Source organism: Parambassis ranga, chromosome 8, assembly GCF_900634625.1.
Source record: "Parambassis ranga chromosome 8, fParRan2.1, whole genome shotgun sequence".
Classification (NCBI taxonomy): domain Eukaryota; kingdom Metazoa; phylum Chordata; class Actinopteri; family Ambassidae; genus Parambassis; species Parambassis ranga.
Window position 1 is genome coordinate 6,724,167 of NC_041029.1, and position 20,702 is coordinate 6,744,868.

Sequence of the window (20,702 nt, forward strand, 5' to 3'; positions counted from 1 at the left end):
AACAGTTTACCAACAGTTCTGTGAGGCAGTAAGAGTTCATTCACGCTGTTGTGTAGTAATTCATTGAGAGCCTCTCAGAAAACTGCTGAAAATGTCCTTATATTTCCATCATATCTCATGAGTCCATATTACCCAGTTTGTCTGTTAACAAGTCCAGCTTCATGTCTCGGTTTATGCACAAGTGTGATAAAGTGTGAATGATTGATCAGGATTTATTGTTTAATTTAATCACTTATCTGATGGCAGAAATCCCCACAGATCAAATTGAACTGCAGGTTAACACAAGGTGGTTCCTGTAAACCAGCTGATTTACTAATACAGCTATGATCAACACACACCTAGACAGAAGGGCGTGTGTTAATAAGTGTCCTGATAATTTATGATTAAAGCCTTATTACATTTACATTCTGTCAGCCCAGAACACAATATAATATCTTAAATAAAGAAAATAAATCTCAACATTTTCCCTGGCCGCTGGGTTGTGACAGGTTCTGTGCTTTCTTTCTTCACCAAATAAAATAAATGAATAAATAAATAAATGTTCTGTTCAAACACAAGATGGCAGCATAGACTGAACCACCTGTAGAGCTGCGATACTGAAAACCGCTCTGACAGAGTGCAAGTAGTCATTGACTGAACTAAAAGTCTTCATATTTCCATATATGAGCAGATTTTGATTGTGGATCTAATAAAATCTTGTGTATTTACAATCAATCATCTTTTTTCACCCCCCTCCCCACACACAAGCACTGATGATGATGATGAACCCAATGGGAAGGCACACTGCAGCAGCTGTGGAGGAGTGAGAGGGAGAGTCTGCTGTCTGTCGCAGCTTCAGGCAGTCAGGACTGAACTGTCGGCCTCACGGTGTTTAGTGAACTTAAGGGTTCCTCTGGCCACCAAGAAGCCCTGCATACACAACACAGGCCCTAGTTTTTGTCTTTGTGTTACTGTATAGAAAGACTAGCAACAAATCCTAACACAATGCATTACAGTCACCGTTACACAGGACAATATACACATCAATGTTTTAGTGTGATAATATGCAATCGGCTAGTTAAATAGTTAAATTACAGAACATATAACATGTTTTTTTGTTAATTTGTTATAATACTGTGACAGTATATATACTAAAGAGGCCTGATATTTTGCAGTCTATAAGCAATGTGCTATGTTTTGTGGTGTAAACAGACTTACATCATGATATTCCACTTTTTCCTGAGTTAAGCCCAATCCTTCAGGGAGAGGAAGTTGTACTCCTTTATCAAACCAGCCTACACACACACAAACACACACGATTCATCTGCAAAATATCCAGGTTAGGGAATAATTCACTTATTTTGTTAGTACTTACTCTCCAAGATGCTTTCAATTCCGACCTCAAGGCCAATATTAACCAGTGCCTGCGCATATAAAATAAGAACACATATAAAATTCATTGTCATCACTGTAGAAAGAAAGAAATTTACAGTCGGTGGATGTTTCACGACACTGGCTCCTTACCGAACTTATTGTGTTTTCGTGATGAATTTCACACCTGGAAAAGTTTAATTGCAAGTTGCTCGGCGTATATGACACCATATAGATTGATAGTGTGCTGTAGAGAGCGTGTGTTTGTGTTTTTACTTGACATCTTTAGAGATCAAGACCAGGTGGCTTCCTTTGACATCAACCATCATATTGAGCTGACACATCTGTGGGACAGAGACAGATCATGTGGTGGTTGAAGAAAAGTGAGTGCATATTACATATGCTTCACCCAGCGGCGATCTTTGAGGGATTTTACACATGTACATAGCTGCTGATAGTTATTTCTTTACATTTCTACAAACGCCAACATTATAAACAACAGAATTAAAGGAAAGAAGTGTGACAGCCACAGTGCATTACTGTAACACTGACTATAACTCCCTACAGGCAGGTTCTAGAGGGATATCCTTACACTAAAAATGACTTTAATCCAGCTATGGTCATGTGTTTTCATGGCAGTGTCTTATTTGTAATATGACCTTATTCAGGTTACAATCAGGTTATTGATTATAATCAGATTATACTTCAGTCATATTTTCTATATACAATTTGGGGCGGATAAGTAAGATCTGAACTGTACAAAAACTGTGTGTGTGTGTGTACTTACCACAGGAAGAGGTTTTCTGTCAGGCTGATCCACAGAGTGTGCTCTGACCCTCACATCTGCAGACAGTCCATTCTTACTGATGCTAATGATCGGGACCTCACTGAGCTTCACCTGAACAGCACCCTTCAGTTGTTACAGAAACACAGTTGAGTCAGAACAAGAGCACCAATATACAGTTTCTCTGTCCTATAGAGCAATACCTGCAGGTTTGCCAACAAAGGCCAAACAGAAAAAAAATATACTTCAATAGAAATATTTTTTAGTGTTTCACACCTGTGGAAGTCCCACAGATTCCAGAATCATAATGGTCAACTCTTCTGTCTTCTGTGGAGAAGAACACAGGGAGTGATGAGAGTGATGATTAACACACACATTATAAAGTGGCATGTTCCTTCACCACCAAGAACACACTGTAGGTTATTATGAATCAACAGGAAGGAAAGGAAAAGCATTCTGTTGTAATACGCCCATGTCCCGTTTTACAGGACAGAAACATTGACCTCTTGTTGCTGGCAAGATGCAGCATTCTCCCAACATTAGGCTTCTCATTTAAGTCAATTAACTCTATTCTAGTCTCATCTGTCCACAAGTATTTCCCAATATGCCCACATGATCTTTAAAGTGCAGGTGGGCAGCAGTGTTCATCTGTTTATGGTTGGTCCATTCTCCTGATGGTGGATGGATTCATGACCTGCTTACAGGTTAACCTGGGTTCCTTTGTCATTTCTTCTCTTTCAGAACTTGTGTGAAAGTCGGCCAACCTTTTGGGTCATATTTATGCAGAGTTTTGATTGTTATTCGATGCCTCTCACCTCTGGGATGTCCAACTGAAATGGTCCCCATTTGTACAGCATCATGGCAGCACTGTTGAAGAAAAACTCAGAGATACCCACATACACTGCCCGGTCACACTCACTGAAGACTGGCTCCTCACCCGCCCTCACTGAGTGAATGTCATATGTCTCCCCCTCTCTGAACACCATGCCCTGAAACACACACACACATAAAAGGCTTGTACCAGAAACCCAATGGAACTCATCTTAGATGTATTGCTGTTATGTTTCATGTCACAATTGTCTCAAGGTGCTTTACATAGACCCAGAGCCTGAACCCCCTTAAGAGCAACAACGGCAGGAAAAACTCCCTTTTAACAGAAGGACCCAGCTCACAAGGTAGAACCTTCCTGCTTCAGGGTTTGCAGCTATGAACTCAGCTTAAAGGTAGGGTAGGAGATTTCATTCTGATGCACTTTTTGTTAAATTAGTGTAACTTCTCTTTACAGTCTGATAGCAACCGATTAGTTCAGCAGTTTCTCATTAAAACAAAGAATATGAATCATCTGTGGAAGCTATAAAACGCTAAAACCATCAGCCAATCCTCTGGGTGGACCCTGCGTGGAGTATTGGCTGGTTGTCACTCTCTTCCTGCTCTGCGCGCACCAGAGAGGTGCGTGCATGATGGCCGAAGTCACAGACCGCAGCTCGTCTTCAGGCCATGTGATTGGGAGGCGTGGCTTTGGGGTGAGCTCCGAGAGAAAGGGGCGTGTGTTTACTTTCGAAATCTGGCTGACTCTCAGAGTTTTCAAAATCTCCTACCCCACCTTTAAACATTACTGTCACATGGTGTTTACTCACCTTTAAAGCTGTGTCAATGCTGTGGGAAGCCACTGCAATGTTGCTGCTTAGAGAGCAGTCCATGCTGATGTTAAGGCCTTCATGCAGCTTTACCGGCTGGCTGATTCTCTCCAACATGGAGTTGACGGGAGGAACAGCAGAATTAACAATACCACAGAACTGTACAGACAGACAGGGACGCTCATTTTATTTTATTTTTTCCAGACCCACACTATAAATTCTGTAAATATAAAATGAAGAACAAACCTTATTCTTGACGTAGAAGGTCAGCAGATAGTTAATAACATCTCTGAAAAACAAACAACTAAATCTTTCATCATATTTTCTTTGTAGTTTGTGTATTATTTGAATAATGCCACACATCTGGCTTGAACCTAGACCTTTGTATTTGTACTCCGTTACCCTGTGATCCCGCTGTATGATGTTTTAATTCCCCCAGCTCCTATTGTGCATGTCAGTAAATCAGCTTTCAGATGTTCCTCTTCAGACCAGCTCAGTTCCACTCCCAAGTTGGCGTCCACACTGAATCCTTCAATAGTGGTTCTGTGTCTGCAACACATAACACAAAGTAATTCACTAATATGTAATAATAATATAATCAAAGAGGACATGATGGACACATGAGCAGGGCGTCACTGAGCAGCAATGTGACAATAAACTGACTCTTCATAATTAAAACTGTAATGATAGATGTTAATTATGAATGATCGCTTACTTAAGTTGTTTATGGTTGATTGTGGTGCAGCTTGAGACTCAGTGTGAGACACAGCACATGTTTAATGGAATAAACAGTAAGAGTATTTGTAGTATTATACGTACTTTTGGAAAATGGCTTCATATTCAAGGTCTACAGTGAAGTCCAGGTTCTTGATTTCAAGCTGGACACCAGAGTTTTCCTGGAAATGAAGAGCCACTCCATCAGGATTTACCTCTATACTAATGATTTTCACCCTGAGAGAAGGAGGATGTGAAGAGAGGTAAAAAATTAGATGTAAGTGGACAAAGAGAAGAGCGTGCAATGTAAAATAAGGTCCGAAAACTTAGAAATGGATCTATTCCTTAGGATAAAGAAGAAGCAAACAAATCAGCTCCTGCCCAAAAGTAGTAACTTTTGTGGATCCTTCCTGCCGTGATGGAACAACATCTATGAGAAGAAGATTTTTACCAAGTTATTTTGAATATCCACAGATCCACAACATCTGAAGAAGCTGTGTTAACCAGGCTCTCCAAAAATGCCAAACCAGCATCCTTCACTGCAAAAAAAAACACATTGAACGGCTTCTATTAGCAAAACAGTCAACAATATAAACAAGAAATAAAAACATGAAGCTAAATAAACATCTGTGCTTGTTAATGTGTACTAGTGTGTAGTTCTTGTTCTGTACAATTTAGTAAAATAGTTTGTATGCATGAGTTTGTTTGTTCCAGCACTTTTATGATGTATTTTTTTAGAGTGTACATCTCACAAACGTCTAGTGCTCCGTCAGTCACACGCAGCTTGATGCCAGTAGGGTCGACGGCCATGATGGTGGAAAACAGAGAGACCAGGAAGAAGAAGAGGGAAAATACACTGGAAGACATCCTGAGCTTCAAAACCTGAAATCCACAGAGAACAGTAAGACTTCTAAATATATTTTAACCCCTATTAACACTGTAACCTTGTAAACCACATGATGTTTTATATATGTATATATATATACATAGTTGTGTGCAATGAAAGTTATCACACATGTAAATGCAAAGACGTTGACAAAAGATGTTTGTGTAACTTGTCAGATTTCTTCTCGTCAAACTTGGAAAGTTACAGTAATAATAAAATAGCAGCTGTTTGATAAGTTCATGAAGTGAACGACTGTATGATATTATGCTTAATGTCGAGCAGCAGAGGGGGGATGGAGATAGATGTAACATTTATCTATGCACACCAAATTGGATCCATTCTTCCTGTTGAAACACAACTACACACATCACTTTTTAGAAGCAAGTCCAAATCAAGTAGCCATTAAACATACCTTCATTATTAAACAGTGATACCTTTTATTTTAATTTATACAATACAAACACAAAACACACACTTACCCTGCGTCCATTTCCCCGAATCCGAGGCGACAGAGCATTTCTGCTTCATATTACTTTAGTCACATTCCTGGATCACCTGACGGCTCCACCTCCTGTCTGCTGTTCAGAGAAACTGCACTGAGGATGTGTTAACATTTCTAACCTTTGTTTTTTAATAGGATCTAATGATAAAGTCTGTTGTGCTATGCTTTATATTATCTGGGAATACATCTACCGTTAGGATTTAGTGCACCATACCCTCCTGTGATTTCTGACAATGCACAAGTTTTTGTTGATAGCAAACTCTTCATTCAATCAGCCAAGTCTCCTGAGCAGTGTTTCTGTTAGAAATGTTGACATTCAGGTTACCGTCATTCATTGCATGCAAAGTCACCTGAAAGTGGTCAAGTGAGTTTGGATTTGTTCTGATTGCAACTATAGTTATGTTTCATCAGCATTGTGTGCTGTAATTACACTTGTTTGGTTAAAATCAAATGGGCTTAGTTCTGTGTTAAAACTTTTACTGCACAGAGCTCCATCCTGTCACCTGTATGGACATGTCTAGAACTTTCCATTGAACTTCCTGCTACAGTAAAGTCCAATTCACTCCATGCATGAAATTTGACTGTCAAAACAGATTTAGACGTTCAGAATAGACGTACAAATATTTTTTTCTATGTTCAGTAAAGACAGTACACATGCATCTGACCAGTGTTTTGATATAATAGATTTTAAAAAAGATTCTGTGTGTAAAATAGTGCTATGTGGATAACTAAACTGTCTTTTTTACTCTAGATCATTCATGAACAAAGTGTTCAACCACAACATGAAGTCTTAAATGGACATCAAAGTCAAACCTCAAGCATCCAAACGAGTAAGAACTGACAAAATAAAGCACTTATTCATAAATGCTAATGAGTCAAATGTTAGCCAAACTGATAAGCTAAATACAAAGACACAAGAAACATAAGCTTACTTGTAAAGTCATGCTTTATTGGTGATGTTAATTAACATTTAAAGACTTTGCACACACTGCCAGTGCTGTAGCAGTTCAGGTGGTCCAGCTGAGGCATCTACTGGGATGACATGGTTACCCTGGCAACCCCATTATCTCAAGCCTGAAACAGAGAAAGTGAAAACTCAGTGAGTGCTATTCAGGGATAACAAAGTGCCTCACTTAAGTGAATTCTGCCTTTCTGAACATTAGTTTGGTCCTGTTGTTTACCAGCATGACCTCATTAGATGTTTGTTCTAAGTAACTCAGACTTTTAGACATTTAGACTACAAATAACCTCACCTCCTACATTGTTTTGCAGCTCCTGTGCCAGGTCGTTCCTGTTGATCTCATTTAAAATGGCTATGGTCCTATTAAAAGCCTCCCGAGGGTAACGTTGCACCAGCAGATCCACCGTTTGAGGTCGGTCGGCCTCCTCCAGTTGGAATCTAGGGATGTTGCGTTCCAGGTGCCACTTAAAATTTCTGAATTCCTCTTTGCCCAATTTTTGCAGCGTTTTCAAAAGCAAACCTCTGACCTCAGCCATTTCAGCCGCCCTGTTTGAAATAACACAACACTTTCACTTTCACCCTCACTGGCAGGTAAAACACAACAAGCTTTTCCTGTTGTGGTTTGTACGGAGCCCCTCTGGTGACAATGGATTAAAAAAATAAGAATAATGGTGAATAATGAACTTTAATACTTCCCCAACATCAGTATAGTCTTTGCATTTAAGCCCATGCATTTCGTGTGGTGCTTTGTTCGAAGAATTACAAAGTCATCGGGTGATGATGTCAGAGGGAGGGACTGGCGGAGGGGTTAGCCATTAGCTGGCAGAAAAAACTACTGTATGTTATTTTATGGTAGCTTTAGGTGTATATTAGGGTATGTTATCTAACAGTTTAATAAAGTGACGGCTAAGCTACCATTGGACTCACAGTGTTTTAATAACACGACATTTTGTGCTGCCGAATTTAGTGTCTCTTGCCCGTTTACTACTGATGGTCACAAGACACGTGGACATGCATTTCTTTTGTCACCAGAGAGGCTCCGTAGGTTTGTGGGGTATCACACACACACACACAGTCTAAAAAGCAAAAATAGCCACACTATTAACAAACAACAACAATTGAGACTGAACACTCGAGCGCCGCTGTATTTTTCATACATTTCCTGCCATCCAGGCCTCAAACACTATCTACAGGTTCAGAATGAGTTAAAGTGTCAACAGCAAGCACATCTTTTAACTTTAACAACAGATGTTCAGAGCAGTGATATGAAACCACAATGAGGAAGGCAGAGTTGAACAAAAAGTCAAAACACTTACTGAGATTGTATCCTGCCGTCGCCCCGTCCGTTTCCTCTGCTATGAGGCACAGCTGTATGGGGCTATGTACTGTAGGCGGAGCTTCTGTAAGTACAGTAAAAGAAACACAGCTCCTCTCACAATGCTTGTAACGCTTGTACTAAGTTCTCTTGCAGCCACATGAAAACATAATTTACATCAGCTCACCTCCTGCATTGTTTTGTGAGAGCTGCAGCAGCAGGTCCCTCCTGTCAATAGCATCTAAAAACACACAGCCTGCTGAGGGGAATGTTCCACCGTCAGCGTCACCATTTAAGGTCGGTCGGCCTCAAAGAAGAAGAAGACCTAGAAGTAAAACATTCATTTAAAATACCCACCTCATGTCTGCCATCCTCTGTCTGAACTACTTTTGTAGGTGGAGCTATGTTGCCTAACCCTTAAAGCTACTGTGTTTTTTTACTTGCTTTTCTCAGCTCTTCATCATTGACTGATGAGCCTCATAGCTCAAATCAGACTTAATATATTTGATTAATTAAAATGCAGCATATTCTGATGAAGATTCTCAGTCACCCAGGTCATTGTAATTCAGAAGGTTGAAGACGTTTCTCTGCTCCTCCAAGCAGCACTGATCAGTTCTAGCTGCTTGGTGGGGAAACATGGTTTATATGTGGTGGAGGAAGCTCAGTGGGTGGGTCTGTGTGAACATAAACAACAGCTCTAAGTATTTCTATACTTATCACCAAAGGGAAACTGGTCCATCCAAAGGACGAAACCCTATTTAAAAAAAAACACTACAAGTCCAATTGCATGCCTTAACCCTCTGAACTTATCCTGCATGGTGTCTGTTCCCATCAGGAATTTAAAACCATTAATGTCATCCTGCATCTTGGACAAACCATCATGTTGCACAAACTGACAGACGCTGCATGCAGCTATAGTGAAGGTGATGCTGCTCCTGCTGTATGACACACAAGCTCCCAACAACCGCACTGATATTAACATTTTTCTTTGGAGGCCAGTTTGTCTAACTAATCTTCATGCTCTTGTTGTAAATGCACCCAGGAGAAGATTTTAATAAGCTAGAATGTCTGCAATGGCCAGACTGATAAGAGCAGGTCTGCAGAGACAGAAGAACGTAAAAGTAAATAAACTAAATGTTAGCTATCTTTATTTAAAACACACACAGGAACAGGATCACTAAAGCATTTCCACTTTGAGTTGAACGTTTACTTCTGTTGCTCTTTTTCTATTGGCCGTGACAGAATCTGACCATCCTAAATCCTACCTTCACTGAAAGAGCAAGTATGGAAAGTGTAATGTTTAAAACCCTTTAACAGCCAGACTTGATGGTTTGTCAGTTTCTGCACATGAGACATCAGAGAAAAACACAGAGCCATGAAACATTACAGTCTTCCAGCAAAAAGAGAAAACACATAATTGGATGTAATGCACTTAGACCTTGGTGCTAAAATAACAGCATGAAAATTAAGAAAACGGTCAGGACACTCCTTCACTCTGTTCAACATGATTAGCTTACCTGGCCTAATGTGGGCCGCAGGCTAGAAGGGGTGAGCATCATGTTAGAGCCGCTAAGTACCAGAGTGAGGAGAATCGACTGGAGAGTCACTGAGAACCACAGCAGCGTGAGGAAACCCCCGCACCATCACGCCACACGCCGTGATGGAGGTTTAAAAATAGGAGAAGCTGTCAGGGATTGGTTGGAAGGGGAAGTCGGGGCAAGAAGATGATTGGTCCAGAGAAGTGATGACGCAGAAAGGTGAGACTATAAACGGAATCGATCCCATTTCTCAACAGGAAAATATACAAGTAATGTGATTTTCGACAAAATGATTTCACCAAAAGAATAAATAAAAAAAGATACATCTGCATGTTCTCATACTGTAAATGGCTGCCATACAATTATTAATCTACTTCATTACATGTCAGCTAGTAGTTTTGCATGCACACCAACAGGGGGAGCTATCGCTATATGGAGAAATGAAAAGTCCCCATGTTCTTTTAAACTGTACTTCATTTCCTGTAAAACAAAAAATAAAAACATGAAGATAAATAAACAGCTGTGGTTGTTAATGTGTACTAGTGTGTAGTTCTTGTTCTGTACAATTTAGTAGACTTGTTAGTATGCATGAGTTTGTTTGTTGCAGCACTTTTATGATGTATTTTTTTTAGAGTGTACATCTTACAAACGTCTAGTGCTCCGTCAGTCACACGCAGCCTGATGCCAGTAGGGTCGACGGCCATGATGGTGGAAAACAGAGAGACCAGGAAGAAGAGGGAAAATATACTGGAAGACATCCTGAGCTTCAAACCCTGAAATCCACAGAGAACAGTAAGACTTCTAAATATATATTAACCCCTATTAACACTGTAACCTTGTAAACCACATGATGTTATATATATATATATATATATATATATATATATATATATATATATATATACACTCAACAAAAATATAAACGCAACACTTTTGTTTTTGCTCCCATGTTTCATGAGATGGACTTGAAGATCTAAACTTCATTCCAGATACACAATATTACCATTCCTCTCAAACATTGTTCACAAATCTGTCTAAATGTGTGATAGTGAGCACTTCTGCTTTGCTGAGATAATCCATCCCACCTCACAGGTGTGCCACATCAAGATGCTGATCTGACATCATGATTAGTGCACAGGTGTACCTCAAACTGCCCACAATAAAAGGCCACCCTGAAATGTGCATTTTGTTTCTGCTTTATTGGCGGTCTGGGGACTCAGAACCAGTCAGTATCTGGTGTGACCACCATTTGCCTCATGCAGTGCAACACATCTTCTTCGCATAGAGTTTATCAGATTGTCTATTGTGGCCTGTGGAATGTTGGTCCACTCCTCTTCAATGGCTGTGCGAAGTTGCTGGATATTAGTGGGAACTGGTGCACGCTGTCGTATACGCCGGTCAAGCACATCCCAAACATGTTCAATGGGTGACATGTCCGGTGAGTATGCTGGCCATGCAAGAACTGGGACATTTTCAGCTTCCAAGAATTGTGTACAGATCCTTGCAACATGGGGCCGTGCATTATCTTGCTGAACCATGAGGTGATGTTCATGGATGTATGGCACAACAATGGGCCTCAGGATCTCATCACGGTATCTCTGTGCATTCAAAATGCCATCAATAAAATGCACCTGTGTTCTTCGTCCATAACAGATGCCTGCCCATACCATGACCCCACCACCACCATGGGCCACTCGATCCACAACATTGACATCAGCAAAGCGCTCACCCACACGACGCCACACACGCTGTCTGCCATCTGCCCTGAACAATGTAAACCGAGATTCATCCGTGAAGAGAACACCTCTCCAACGTGCTAGACGCCATCGAATGTGAGCATTTGCCCACTCAAGTCTGTTACGGCGACGATCTGGAGTCAGGTTAAGACCCCGATAAGGACGATGAGCATGCAGTTGAGCTTCCCTGAGACGGTTTCTGACAGTTTGTGCAGAAATTGTTTGGTTATGCAAACCAATTTTTTCAGTAGCTGTCTGAGTGGCTGGTCTCAGACGATCTCGGAGGTGAACCTGCTGGATGTGGAGGTCCTGGGCTGGTGTGGTTACTCGTGGTCTGCGGTTGTGAAGCTGGTTGGATGTACTGCCATATTCTCTGAAACGCCTTTGGAGACGGCTTATGGTGGAGAAATGAACATTCAATGCACGAGCAACAGATCTGGTTGACATTCCTGCTGTCAGCATGCCAATTGCACGCTCCCTCAATGCTTGTGGCATCTGTGGCATTTTGCTGTGAGACAAAACTGCACATTTCAGGGTGGCCTTTTATTGTGGGCAGTTTGAGGTACACCTGTGCACTAATCATGATGTCAGATCAGCATCTTGATGTGGCACACCTGTGAGGTGGGATGGATTATCTCAGCAAAGCAGAAGTGCTCACTATCACACATTTAGACAGATTTGTGAACAATGTTTGAGAGGAATGGTAATATTGTGTATCTGGAATGAAGTTTAGATCTTCAAGTCCATCTCATGAAACATGGGAGCAAAAACAAAAGTGTTGCGTTTATATTTTTGTTGAGTGTATATATATATATATATATATATAAACATCATGTGGTTTTATATATATATATATATATATATATATATATATATATAATGTGTCACTAAACAGTGGTACATTTTATTTTCATTTATACAATACAAACACAAAACACACACTTACCCTGCGTCCACTTCCCCGAATCCGAGGCGACAGAGCATTTCTGCTTCATATTACTTTAGTCACATTCCTGGATCACCTGACGGCTCCACCTCCTGTCTGCTGTTCAGAGAAACTGCACTGAGGATGTTAACATTTCTAACCTTTGTTTTTTTAATAGGATCTAATGATAAAGTCTGTTGCGTTATGTTTTATGTTATTGGTGAATACATCTACCATTAGGATTTAGTGCACTATACCCTCCTGTGATTTCTGACAATGCACAAGTTTTTGTTGATAGCAAACTCTTCATTCAATCAGCCATCAAGTCTCCTGAGCAGTGTTTCTGTTAGAAACTGTTGACTTCTCTCTTTCAGACCTACCAGCACCTAAGGAAAAGGTCTACTACAGCAGATGTCTGTCTGAAGACGCCGTAAAGCAGTTTAGGACAGCAATCCTACCAGTACTCCCCACAGTCCCAAGTACTGACGGGGGTACCAACTTAAATGTTACTCCTGCAGAGCTGGACCGCTTTGACAACAACACTGCAGACACACTACACTCAGTCTTAAACAGGATTGCTCCACTGAAGAAGAAGAAAACTACAAACCAGAAGAGGCTAGCTCCGTGGTACAACTCAAACATCCGATCACTGAAACGGATTACACGTAGGATGGAGAGGATGTGGCAGTCCTCTAAATCAGATGACTCCCGGAGGATCTGGAGAGACAGTCTGCTGACGTATAAGAAGGCCCTTCGTAAAGCCAGGACAGCCTACTATTCATCACTAATAGAAGAAAACAAGAACAACCCGCGCTTTCTCTTTAATGCCGTGGCCAGGCTGACAAAGAGCCACAGCTCTGTGGAGCCTCGCATTCCTGCAGCTCTTAGTAGTGAAGACTTCATGAGCTTCTTCACTGATAAAATCACCACTATTAGAGGACAAATCAACCACAATCTCTCTGTGACCACTGAGGATACACCGCCACTTCTGGAAACGGATCCTGATCTAACTCTGGACTGCTTCGCGCCCATCGGCCTCCCTGAGCTGACCACCAGCATCAGCAAGTCTAAACCTACTACCTGTCTTCTGGATCCGATCCCTTCACAGCTCCTCAAGGATGCTATTCCTCTGATCGGAGACTCTATATTAGGACAGATCAACTTGTCTCTGGGAACAGGATATGTACCACAGGCTTTTAAAACTGCTGTGATCATTCCGATACTTAAAAAACCTTCACTGGACCCGGACGTCCTAGGAAACTACAGACCGATCTCCAACCTCACCTTTATCTCCAAACTACTCGAAAGAGCTGTTGTAAGTCAGCTAAACGACCACCTGTGTAGTAACAGTCTGTTTGATGCTTTCCAGTCTGGTTTCAGAGCCCATCACAGCACAGAAACAGCACTGCTTAAAGTCACCAATGACCTCCTCATGGCATCGGACCGGGGTCTCGTCTCTGTACTCGTTCTACTGGATCTCAGTGCTGCCTTCGACACCGTAGACCATCGCATCCTGCTACACAGATTGGAACACGAGATCAGGATTACAGGAACAGCACTGCGCTGGTTTAAATCATATTTATCTGACAGATTTCATTTTGTTCACACTAACGATGTGTCTTCCACAGGTACAAGGGTTAACCACGGTGTTCCACAGGGTTCTGTGCTCGGACCGATCCTGTTCACCCTCTACATGCTCCCTCTAGGATACATCATCCAGAAGCACGGCATAAACTTTCATTGTTATGCTGATGATACCCAGCTGTATTTATCCATGAAGCCTGAAGAAACGGAGCCGCTAGTCAGACTACAGGCGTGTCTAAAGGACATAAAGGACTGGATGTCCTCCAACTTTTTACTATTAAACTCGGACAAGACTGAGGTCATTGTTTTTGGACCGAAACATCTCAGAACTAGTTTATCAGATAATACTTTCTCCCTGGATGGAATTACTCTGGCCTCCAGTACGACTGTGAGGAACCTTGGAGTTATCTTTGACCAAGACATGTCGTTTGTCTCTCATATTAAGCAGGTCTCCAGGACCGCTTTCTTTCACCTGCGTAATATTACTAAGATCAGGAGCATCCTCTCTCAGAGTGATGCTGAAAAGCTCATCCATGCTTTTGTCACTTCAAGACTGGACTACTGCAACTCTTTATTGTCAGGATGTCCACATTACTCCATCAACAGTCTGCAGCTGATCCAGAACGCAGCAGCTAGAGTTCTGACAGGAAGCAGCCAAAGGGATCATATCTCTCCTGTCCTAGCGTCTCTTCACTGGCTCCCAGTGGACTCAAGAATACACTTCAAGATCCTTCTTCTAACCTACAAGGCTCTTCATGGACTTGCTCCATTGTATCTGCAGGACCTGATTGTACCATATGTTCCTAATAGGACACTCAGATCTCTGAGTGCAGGTTTACTTGTAGTTCCTAGGATTCATAGAAGTAGAATGGGAGGACGAGCTTTCAGCTATCAGGCACCGCTATTATGGAACCAGTTACCAATCTGGGTCCGAGAGGCAGACACTGCCTCCACCTTTAAGACTAGACTTAAAACTTTTCTGTTTAGTAAGGCGTACAGTTAGCCTTAGACCTAGTGTGTAGCACAGCTATGCTGCTCTAGGCCTACGTTGTCGGGGGGCACAAACATGATCCACTGAGCAATTTCCCTCTCACCCTCTAACCTCTCCTTTTCTCTCCTTAGTCTGGCTCACACTGGTCTCAAGACCTGGATGATGACCTGCAGTCCGGCCCGTGAAGTCTCTCTTGCTCTACGTTGTCGGGGGGCACAAACACGATCCTCTGAACACCCTCTGACCTCTCCTCCACTCTCCTTAGTCTGGATCATACTGGGTAATATCGTCTCATAATCTGTGTTAACTGTCTTCCTTGTAGTTCTGTGCCTCGCTCTCGCTCTCTCTCTTTGCAGGTCTCAAGACCTGCATACTGACCTGCAGTCTGGTCCCTGATCTCTCCTGTGCTCATCGACTTCACTAGCCCCTGCTGCCCATCTTTACTATCAAATTACTATTCCTACTTATGGACCGACGATATATATAGATATCTATTACAATATAATCACTGTTTCATCTTGCTGTCATGTTTGCTCTGTACTGTATCATGTTTGTATCATGTTTGCTCCTCTCTCCCTCTCTCTCTCTCTCTCTCCCTCATCCTCTCTGACTAGCAGCAGGACTGGTTCCCCCTTAAGTTGACGGGTCCTGCTCAAGGTTTCTTCCTCTTAAAGGGAGTTTTTCCTTGCCACAGTGCTCTTAGGGGGGTTCCTGTGAAGCACTTTGAGACAATGTCTGATTGTAATATGCGCTATATAAATAAAACTGAATTGAATTGAATTGAATTGAATAGAAATGTTGACATTCAGGTTACCGTCATTCATTGCATGCAAAGTCACCTGAAAGTGGTCAAGTGAGTTTGGATTTGTTCTGATTTCAACTATAGTTATGTTTCATCAGCATTGTGTGCTGTAATTACACTTGTTTGGTTAAAATCAAATCGGCTTAGTTCTGTGTTAAAACTTTTACTGCACAGAGCTTCATCCTGTCGCCTGTATGGACATGTCTAGAACTTTCCATTGAACTTCCTGCTACAGTAAAGTCCAATTCACTCCATGCATGAAATGCAAAGTGTTTCAAGTCACCTGAATGTAATTTGACTGTCAAAACAGATTTAGACGTTCAGAATAGACGCACAAATATTTTGTTCTATGTTCAGTAAAGACAGTACACATGCATCTGACCAGTGTTTTGATATAATAGATTTTAAAAAAAGATTCTGTGTGTAAAATAGTGCTATGTGGATAACTAAACTGTTTTTTTTACTCTAGATCATTCATGAACAAAGTGTTCAACCACAACATGAAGTCTTAAATGGACATCAAAGTCAAACCTCAAGCATCCAAACGAGTAAGAACTGACAAAATAAAGCACTTATTCATAAATGCTAATGAGTCAAATGTTAGCCAAACTGATGAGCTAAATACAAAGACACAAGAAACATAAGCTTACTTGTAAAGTCATGCTTTATTGGTGATGTTAATCAACATTTAAAGACTTTGCACACACTGCCAGTGCTGTAGCAGTTCAGGTGGTCCAGCTGAGGCATCTGCTGGGATGACATGGTTACCCTGGCAACCCCATTATCTCAAGTCTTAAACAGAGAAAGTGAAAACTCAGTGAGTGCTATTCAGGGATAACAAAGTGCCTCACTTAAGTGAAATCTGCCTTTCTGAACATTAGTTTGGTCCTGTTGTTTACCAGCATGACCTCATTTGATGTTTGTTGTAAGTAACTCAGACTTTTAGACATTTAGACTACAAATAACCTCACCTATTGCATCGTCTTCCGACAGCTCCTCTTCCTCCTCTTTCTCACCTCCTACATTGTTTTGCAGCTCCTGCACCAGGTCGTTCCTGTTGATCTCATTTAAAAATGGTATGGTTATCTCCACAGCCTTCCGAGGGTAACGTTGCACCAGCAGATCCACCGTTTGAGGTCGGTCGGCCTCCTCCAGTTGGAATCTAGGGATGTCAGTGCAGCGTTCCAGGTGCCACTTAAAATTTTTAAATTCCTCTTTGCCCAATTTTTGCAGCGTTTCCAAAAGCAAACCTCTGACCTCAGCCATTTCAGCCACCCTGTTTGAAATAACACAACACTTTCACTTTCACCCTCACTGGCAGGTAAAACACAACAAGCTTTTCCTGTTGTGGTTTGTACGGAGCCCCTCTGGTGACAATGGATTAAAAAAATAAGAATAATGGTGAATAATGAACTTTAATTCTTCCCCAACATCAGTATAGTCTTTGCGTTTAAGCCCATGCATTTCGTTTGGTGCTTTGTTCGAAGAATTACAAAGTCATCGGGTGATGATGTCAGAGGGAGGGACTGGCGGAGGGGTTAGCCGTTAGCTGGCAGAAAAAACTACTGTATGTTATTTTATGGTAGCTTTAGGTGTATATTAGGGTATGTTATCTAACAGTTTAATAAAGTGACGGCTAAGCTACCATTGGACTCACAGTGTTTTAATAAAACGACATTTTGTGCTGCCGAATTTAGTGTCTCTTGCCCGTTTACTACTGATGGTCACAAGACACGTGGACATGCATTTCTTTTGTCACCAGAGAGGCTCCGTAGGATTGTGGGGTATCACACACACACACAGTCAAAAAAGCAAAAATAGCCACACTATTAACAAACAACAACAATTGAGACTGAACACTCGAGCGCCGCTGTATTTTTCATACATTTCCTGCCATCCAGGCCTCAAACACTATCTACAGGTTCAGAATGAGTTAAAGTGTCAACAGCAAGCACATCTTTTAACTTTAACAACAGACATTCAGGGCAGTGATATGAAACCACGATAAGGAAGGCAGAGTTGAACAAAAAGTCAAAACACTTACTGAGATTGTATCCTGCCGTCGCCCCGTCCGTTTCCTCTGCTATGAGGCACAGCTGTATGGGGCTATGTACTGTAGGCGGAGCTTCTGTAAGTACAGTAAAAGAAACACAGCTCCTCTCACAATGCTTGTAACACTTGTACTAAGTTCTCTTGCAGCCACATGAAAACATAATTTACATCAGCTCACCTCCTGCATTGTTTTGTGAGAGCTGCAGCAGCAGGTCCCTCCTGTCAATAGCATCTAAAAACACACAGCCTGCTGAGGGGAATGTTCCACAGTCAGCGTCACCATTTAAGGTCGGTCGGCCTCAAAGAAGAAGAAGACCTAGAAGTAAAACATTCATTTAAAATACCCACCTCATGTCTGCCATCCTCTGTCTGAACTACTTTTGTAGGTGGAGCTATGTTGCCTAACCCTTAAAGCTACTGTGTTTTTTTACTTGCTTTTCTCAGCTCTTCATCATTGACTGATGAGCCTCATAGCTCAAATCAGACTTAATATATTTGATTAATTGAAATGCAGCATATTCTGATGAAGATTCTCAGTCACCCAGGTCATTATAATTCAGAAGGTTGAAGACGTTTCTCTGCTCCTCCAAGCAGCGTCATCAGTTCTAGCTGCTTGGTGGGGAAACATGGTTTATATGTGGTGGAGGAAGCTCAGTGGGTGGGTCTGTGTGAACATAAACAACAGCTCTAAGTGTTTCTATACTTATCACCAAAGGGAAACTGGTCCATCCAAAGGACGAAACCCTATTTAAAAAAAAAAAACACTACAAGTCCAATTGCATGCCTTAACCCTCTGAACTTATCCTGCATGGTGTCTGTTCCCATCAGGAATTTAAAACCATTAATGTCATCCTGCATCTTGGACAAACCATCATGTTGCACAAACTGACAGACGCTGCATGCAGCTTTAGTGAAGGTGATGCTGCTCCTGCTGTATGACACACAAGCTCCCAACAACCGCACTGATATTAACATTTTTCTTTGGAGGCCAGTTTGTCTAACTAATCTTCATGCTCTTGTTGTAAATGCACCCAGGAGAAGATTTTAATAAGCTAGAATGTCTGCAATGGCCAGACTGATAAGAGCAGGTCTGCAGAGACAGAAGAACGTAAAAGTAAATAAACTAAATGTTAGCTATCTTTATTTTAAAAACACACACAGGAACAGGATCACTAAAGCATTTCCACTTTGAGTTGAATGTTTACTTCTGTTGCTCTTTTCCTATTGGCCGTGACAGAATCAGACCATCCTAAATCCTACCTTCACTGAAAGAGCAAATATGGAAAGTGTAATGTTTAAAAACCTTTAACAGCCAGACTTGATGGTTTGTCAGTTTCTGCACATGAGACGTCAGAGAAAAACACAGAGCCATGAAACATTACAGTCTTCCAGCAAAAAGAGAAAACACATAATTGGATGTAATGCACTTAGACCTTGGTGCTAAAATAACAGCATGAAAATTAAGAAAACGGTCAGGACACTCCTTCACTCTGTTCAACATGATTAGCTTACCTGGCCTAATGTGGGCCGCAGGCTGGCAGGGGTGAGCATCATGTTAGAGCCGCTATGTACCAGAGTGAGGAGGATCGACTGGAGAGTCACTGAGAACCACAGCAGCGTGAGGAAACCCCCGCACCATCACGCCACACGCCGTGATGGAGGTTTAAAAATAGGAGAAGCTGTCAGGGATTGGTTGGAAGGGGAAGTCGGGGCAAGAAGATGATTGGTCCAGAGAAGTGATGACGCAGAAAGGTGAGACTATAAACGGAATCGATCCCATTTCTCAACATAGGAAAATATACAAGTAATGTGATTTTCGACAAAATGATTTCACCAAAAGAATAAATAAAAAAAGATACATCCGCATGTTCTCATACTGTAAATGGCTGCCATACAATTATTAATCTACTTCATTACATGTCAGCTAGTAGTTTTGCATGCACACCAACAGGGGGAGCTATTGCTATATGGAGAAATGAAAAGTCCCCATGTTCTTTTAAACTGTACTTCATTTCCTGTAAAACAAAAAATAAAAACATGAAGATAAATAAACAGCTGTGGTTGTTAATGTGTACTAGTGTGTAGTTCTTGTTCTGTACAATTTAGTAGACTTGTTAGTATGCATGAGTTTGTTTGTTGCAGCACTTTTATGATGTATTTTTTTAGAGTGTATATCTCACAAACGTCTAGTGCTCCGTCAGTCACACGCAGCTTGATGCCAGTAGGGTCGACGGCCATGATGGTGGAAAACAGAGAGACCAGGAAGAAGAGGGAAAATATACTGGAAGACATCCTGAGCTTCAAACCCTGAAATCCACAGAGAACAGTAAGACTTCTAAATATATATTAACCCCTATTAAAACTGTAACCTTGTAAACCACATGATGTTATATATATATATATATATATATATATATAACATCATATAACATCATATATATATATATATATATATATAACATCATATATATATATATATATATATAATGTGTCCCTAAACAGTGATACATTTTATTTTCATTTATACAATACAAACACAAAACACACACTTACCCTGCGTCCACTTCCCCGAATCCGAGGCGACAGAGCATTTCTGTTTCATATTACTTTAGTCACATTCCTGGATCACCTGACGGCTCCACCTCCTGTCTGCTGTTCAGAGAAACTGCACTGAGGATGTTAACATTTCTAACCTTTGTTTTTTTAATAGGATCTAATGATAAAGTCTGTTGCGTTATGTTTTATGTTATTGGTGAATACATCTACCGTTAGGATTTAGTGCACCATACCCTCCTGTGATTTCTGACAATGCACAAGTTTTTGTTGATAGCAAACTCTTCATTCAATCAGCCAAGTCTCCTGAGCAGTGTTTCTGTTAGAAATGTTGACATTCAGGTTACCGTCATTCATTGCATGCAAAGTCAC

At 41.2% G+C, this 20,702-nt stretch overlaps 1 protein-coding gene and 2 long non-coding RNA genes across 6 annotated transcripts; all 3 read right to left on the reverse strand.

The window, feature by feature from the left end:
- LOC114440074 (phospholipid transfer protein-like) lies at window positions 1–5,303 on the reverse strand. Its single transcript, XM_028412348.1, has 14 exons — window positions 5,238–5,303; window positions 4,937–5,024; window positions 4,591–4,722; window positions 4,174–4,320; window positions 4,018–4,060; window positions 3,772–3,930; window positions 2,950–3,123; window positions 2,411–2,461; window positions 2,138–2,260; window positions 1,627–1,694; window positions 1,504–1,537; window positions 1,355–1,403; window positions 1,198–1,274; window positions 1–909 (listed from the first exon to the last, which is right to left on the reverse strand). The coding sequence occupies exons 1-14, from the start codon at window positions 5,293–5,295 to the stop codon at window positions 835–837; spliced, it is 1,278 nt and encodes a 425-aa protein (XP_028268149.1). The 5' UTR covers window positions 5,296–5,303; the 3' UTR covers window positions 1–834.
- Window positions 5,304–6,801: 1,498 nt separating this feature from the next.
- Window positions 6,802–9,930, reverse strand: LOC114440134 (uncharacterized). 3 transcript variants are annotated; one of them, XR_003671099.1, is made up of 4 exons: window positions 9,667–9,930; window positions 8,151–8,474; window positions 7,127–7,380; window positions 6,802–6,947 (listed from the first exon to the last, which is right to left on the reverse strand). It is a non-coding gene; the product is annotated as an uncharacterized LOC114440134 (long non-coding RNA). The 3 variants fall into 3 exon arrangements; XR_003671098.1 differs by lacking the exon at window positions 9,667–9,930 and adding an exon at window positions 8,700–8,744; XR_003671097.1 differs by lacking the exon at window positions 9,667–9,930 and adding an exon at window positions 8,507–8,521 and having other exon boundaries at window positions 8,151–8,234.
- A 6,446-nt stretch (window positions 9,931–16,376) lies between these two features.
- Window positions 16,377–19,630, reverse strand: LOC114440135 (uncharacterized). 2 transcript variants are annotated; one of them, XR_003671100.1, is made up of 5 exons: window positions 19,290–19,630; window positions 17,956–18,093; window positions 17,770–17,853; window positions 16,697–17,001; window positions 16,377–16,517 (listed from the first exon to the last, which is right to left on the reverse strand). It is a non-coding gene; the product is annotated as an uncharacterized LOC114440135 (long non-coding RNA). The 2 variants fall into 2 exon arrangements; XR_003671101.1 differs by lacking the exons at window positions 17,956–18,093; window positions 19,290–19,630 and adding an exon at window positions 18,126–18,140.
- Between the last annotated feature and the right edge of the window lie 1,072 nt (window positions 19,631–20,702).